Genomic DNA, 3,057 nt, shown 5'->3' on the forward strand with positions numbered 1-3,057 from the left:
GCCATGACGTTTTTGAAATTGTATATTTCTCGACTCTATGTTTTTTCTGTCCCATATCCTTTTATTATGCATTCGGTTCATTATTATTAGTCTATTATTTTATTTTGTACTGTATTCTGTCTGTATATCTTACGCATATTTTGATTTATATTTCCTTGTATTCGAATATGACGGAAAGAATTCAATATCCTCGTTAAATATTCTATACAGTTTCAAGCCTCGCATCTTATGCTATTTTCATGTATAACTACACTCGTAAAATGTATGCAGTAGCTTTTGACAATTATTAATTATAATTATAATACTTTTTATACGATTTGTAAATGTGCTATATTTCTAATCTATTTGGAATATTAAAATGATTGTAGTTATATTGTATAATCTGTTTTACGTTTTAGGTTATAAATTAACAAAACGTGTACAGCATATGTGAACAAAATATTAATGGCTTTTAAATATCGTATTCTACATAATTTACCTCTTTTTCGTTTTAGATTCCAAATTGGTAAGTTATTTAATGTAACATATGTATATAAAGTAAATAAAATAAAAGGAGGGTATATTAAATGAAAATATGTAATAATTATACCAAAGTAATTAAAGAATAATGTAATGAAATATATAAGTACTGTTCCACTAAATATTTAATAATAATGTTTCAAATTATTTAATTACTTTTTTAATCATATATATTTAGTTTTAGATAATATTTTTTGTAAAAATATGTCTGTTGATGTCAGTGCTGTTAAAAAAGATGCAGACAATATTCTGCAAAGTAATAAGAGACAAATGATTGACGAAAATAATGAAGTTGCAGCTAAAGCACAAAAGGTAGAAGTAACTGAAGATCTAATAGAAAGAAAAAACTCAGTTAAACGAAGACCTTTTGTAATAATGCTAGGATATCTTGGCAGAAATTATTTTGGTATGCAAATTAATCGTGGTACAAAAACCATAGAAGAAAGTTTGTTGTCTGCTTTGTTGAAAGCTAATTTTATTACAAAGGAACAATTTGATGATGTAAGGGAGATAAAATTTCAAAGAGCTGCACGTACAGATAAAGGTGTATCAGCAGTTAGGCAAATTGTTTCTCTAAAGCTGCGTAAGTAATACATTATTATTTAGGTTTTTGTACTTTTTCTAATAAGGGTATATATTATGTCAGTCTTAAACAGAAGCATAGATAAATTCATATTATGTGTTTCATCATTAATCTTTTTTAGCTGATAATGTAAATAAGGAAGATATTAATGAACATCTTCCAAAAGATATTAGAGTATTTGGGATAAAGAGAGTAACAAGAAGTTTTAACAGTAAAAATAAGTGTGATGCTCGAACATACAGATATATTCTTCCTACATTTGCTTTGGCTCCAGAGGATCTTAATTTTTTACAATCTGATCAAGATGAAGAAATAGTTGAAGAGATACGACTTAGTCAACTCTCTGAGATAAATGGAAGGCCATACAATGAATTTCGATTAACTCCAGAAATGATTGAGAAGCTGAATGAAACTCTGAAACTATTAGAGGGTACACACAATTTCCATAACTTCACATCAAAAACGTAAGTTATTTTATACAATATGGTCATAATATAAATAAAAAAATTGTTTAATTCCATAAATTCTTTCTAGAAAACCATTGGATCCAAGAGCTAAGCGTTATATAATACATTTTCGTTGTACGGAAATATTCACTGTAAATGATATGGAATTTGCTGTATTAGAAGTTAAAGGGCAAAGTTTTATGTTGCATCAAATTAGAAAAATGGTGTCTTTAGTAATAGGAATTTGTAGAAATATTGTGACAAACGATATTGTTAAGGATGCATTTTCTTTAGAAAAAATTGATATTCCTACTGCTCCAGGCTTAGGACTGAGTTTACATTTTGTACGATATTTCAGTTTTAATTGATCTTATGTATACAGTGAAATCATGAAGTGAATGTTTTTATCTCCCTAGGTACATTATGGATATTATAATGAAAGGTATGGAACAGATGGATTTCACGAAACTTTAGATTGGAATGAATGTAATGAAGAGGTTGAACAATTTTACAAAGAATACATTCTAAAGGATATAACAGATACCGAAATTTCAGAAAAAGTGTATCCTTTTTCTTGTTATCATTTACTGAATATTTTATTAATATACAATTTTTATTACAAAATAATTATTTAAAATATTTAAAGTATTTACCTTGATCAATATAATATAGAATGTTTAACTGGTTAGCATCTTTTCTCACACCAAAAAGATTTGCATTTAAAGAATCAGTAGCAACAGCTGAATATATACTATAAAATTATTGTATTCATATGTTAAAGTGTATTAAATACATTTGTCAACAATTGTCTTTAATTATTTTTTAAATTGTATCATCATTATATATAGATATCTAAAAATACTTATTTGAATATAATACATGTTTGTTTCACCACACATACGTTTTATTATAAAAAAAAAAACTTGTTTCAAAGATATTAATTTATCGCTATTTGCTGATTATTTATAAACGAAAGTAGTCATTTTGTTTTTTCTAACATCTGCCGAATAGGATGCAATAGCTATATGTTATTTCCGTCTCGCTTTTACGTGTAATCTTCGGATGAGCATACGTAGCCGCGTATTTTCCCATAAACGCGCACACAAACAGATACAGCTACTTGTTGAATCTGTGTGGCTGGTAGTGTCGGGTAATTCCGGATTGATTCAGGATCAGTAAATGATCAACGAGTACTGAATAAGGACGTCGATAGTGTTCCTCAAGTTCCCAGAATTTCGTTTATTATTATGAAGAATACAATAGTTCTGATTATTGTAACAATTATATGTAGTAAGTAAATTTGTTTTTATCACATTTATTTTTTATAAATTTTCAAATTCTTTTAAAACTGATTTTAAAAATTTTTTAAATTTTATGTACTAGTTTTGAAAATTTTAAGTAATGTATGTGTTATTAATAATTGTATTAATTCAAAATAAATACATCTATAATATTGTTAAATCATTTTCTTTTAAAATCATAAACTACTTTAGCAAACATGAGTAATTA

General features: G+C 26.5%; 2 protein-coding genes across 2 annotated transcripts in view; both read left to right on the top strand.

Moving 5' to 3' along the window:
* Window positions 1-711: 711 nt before the first annotated feature.
* LOC108578548 (tRNA pseudouridine synthase A, mitochondrial) lies at window positions 712-2,305 on the top strand. Its single transcript, XM_017941906.1, has 5 exons — window positions 712-1,102; window positions 1,224-1,566; window positions 1,637-1,892; window positions 1,965-2,110; window positions 2,221-2,305. The coding sequence occupies exons 1-5, from the start codon at window positions 724-726 to the stop codon at window positions 2,303-2,305; spliced, it is 1,209 nt and encodes a 402-aa protein (XP_017797395.1). The 5' UTR covers window positions 712-723.
* Window positions 2,306-2,833: 528 nt separating this feature from the next.
* Window positions 2,834-3,057, top strand: part of LOC108578549 (limulus clotting factor C-like) — a 4,407-nt gene continuing 4,183 nt past the window's right edge. The window contains exon 1 of the mRNA XM_017941908.1: window positions 2,834-2,838. Within this exon, the coding sequence (XP_017797397.1) occupies window positions 2,834-2,838 (5 nt within the window). The remainder of the gene's footprint in view (window positions 2,839-3,057) is intronic.

Source organism: Habropoda laboriosa, unplaced genomic scaffold (assembly GCF_001263275.1).
Source record: "Habropoda laboriosa isolate 0110345459 unplaced genomic scaffold, ASM126327v1 scaffold41, whole genome shotgun sequence".
NCBI classification, from domain to species: Eukaryota; Metazoa; Arthropoda; class Insecta; order Hymenoptera; family Apidae; genus Habropoda; species Habropoda laboriosa.

Bases quoted from the DNA above. Each gene is read 5' to 3' on its own strand.
- LOC108578548 (XM_017941906.1), top strand. From the start codon at position 724: ATGTCTGTTGATGTCAGTGCTGTTAAAAAAGATGCAGACAATATTCTG. The intron at 1,103-1,223 runs GTAAGTAATACA...AATCTTTTTTAG, and splicing joins AATTGTTTCTCTAAAGCTGC to CTGATAATGTAAATAAGGAA. The intron at 2,111-2,220 runs GTATCCTTTTTC...AATATAATATAG, and splicing joins ACCGAAATTTCAGAAAAAGT to AATGTTTAACTGGTTAGCAT.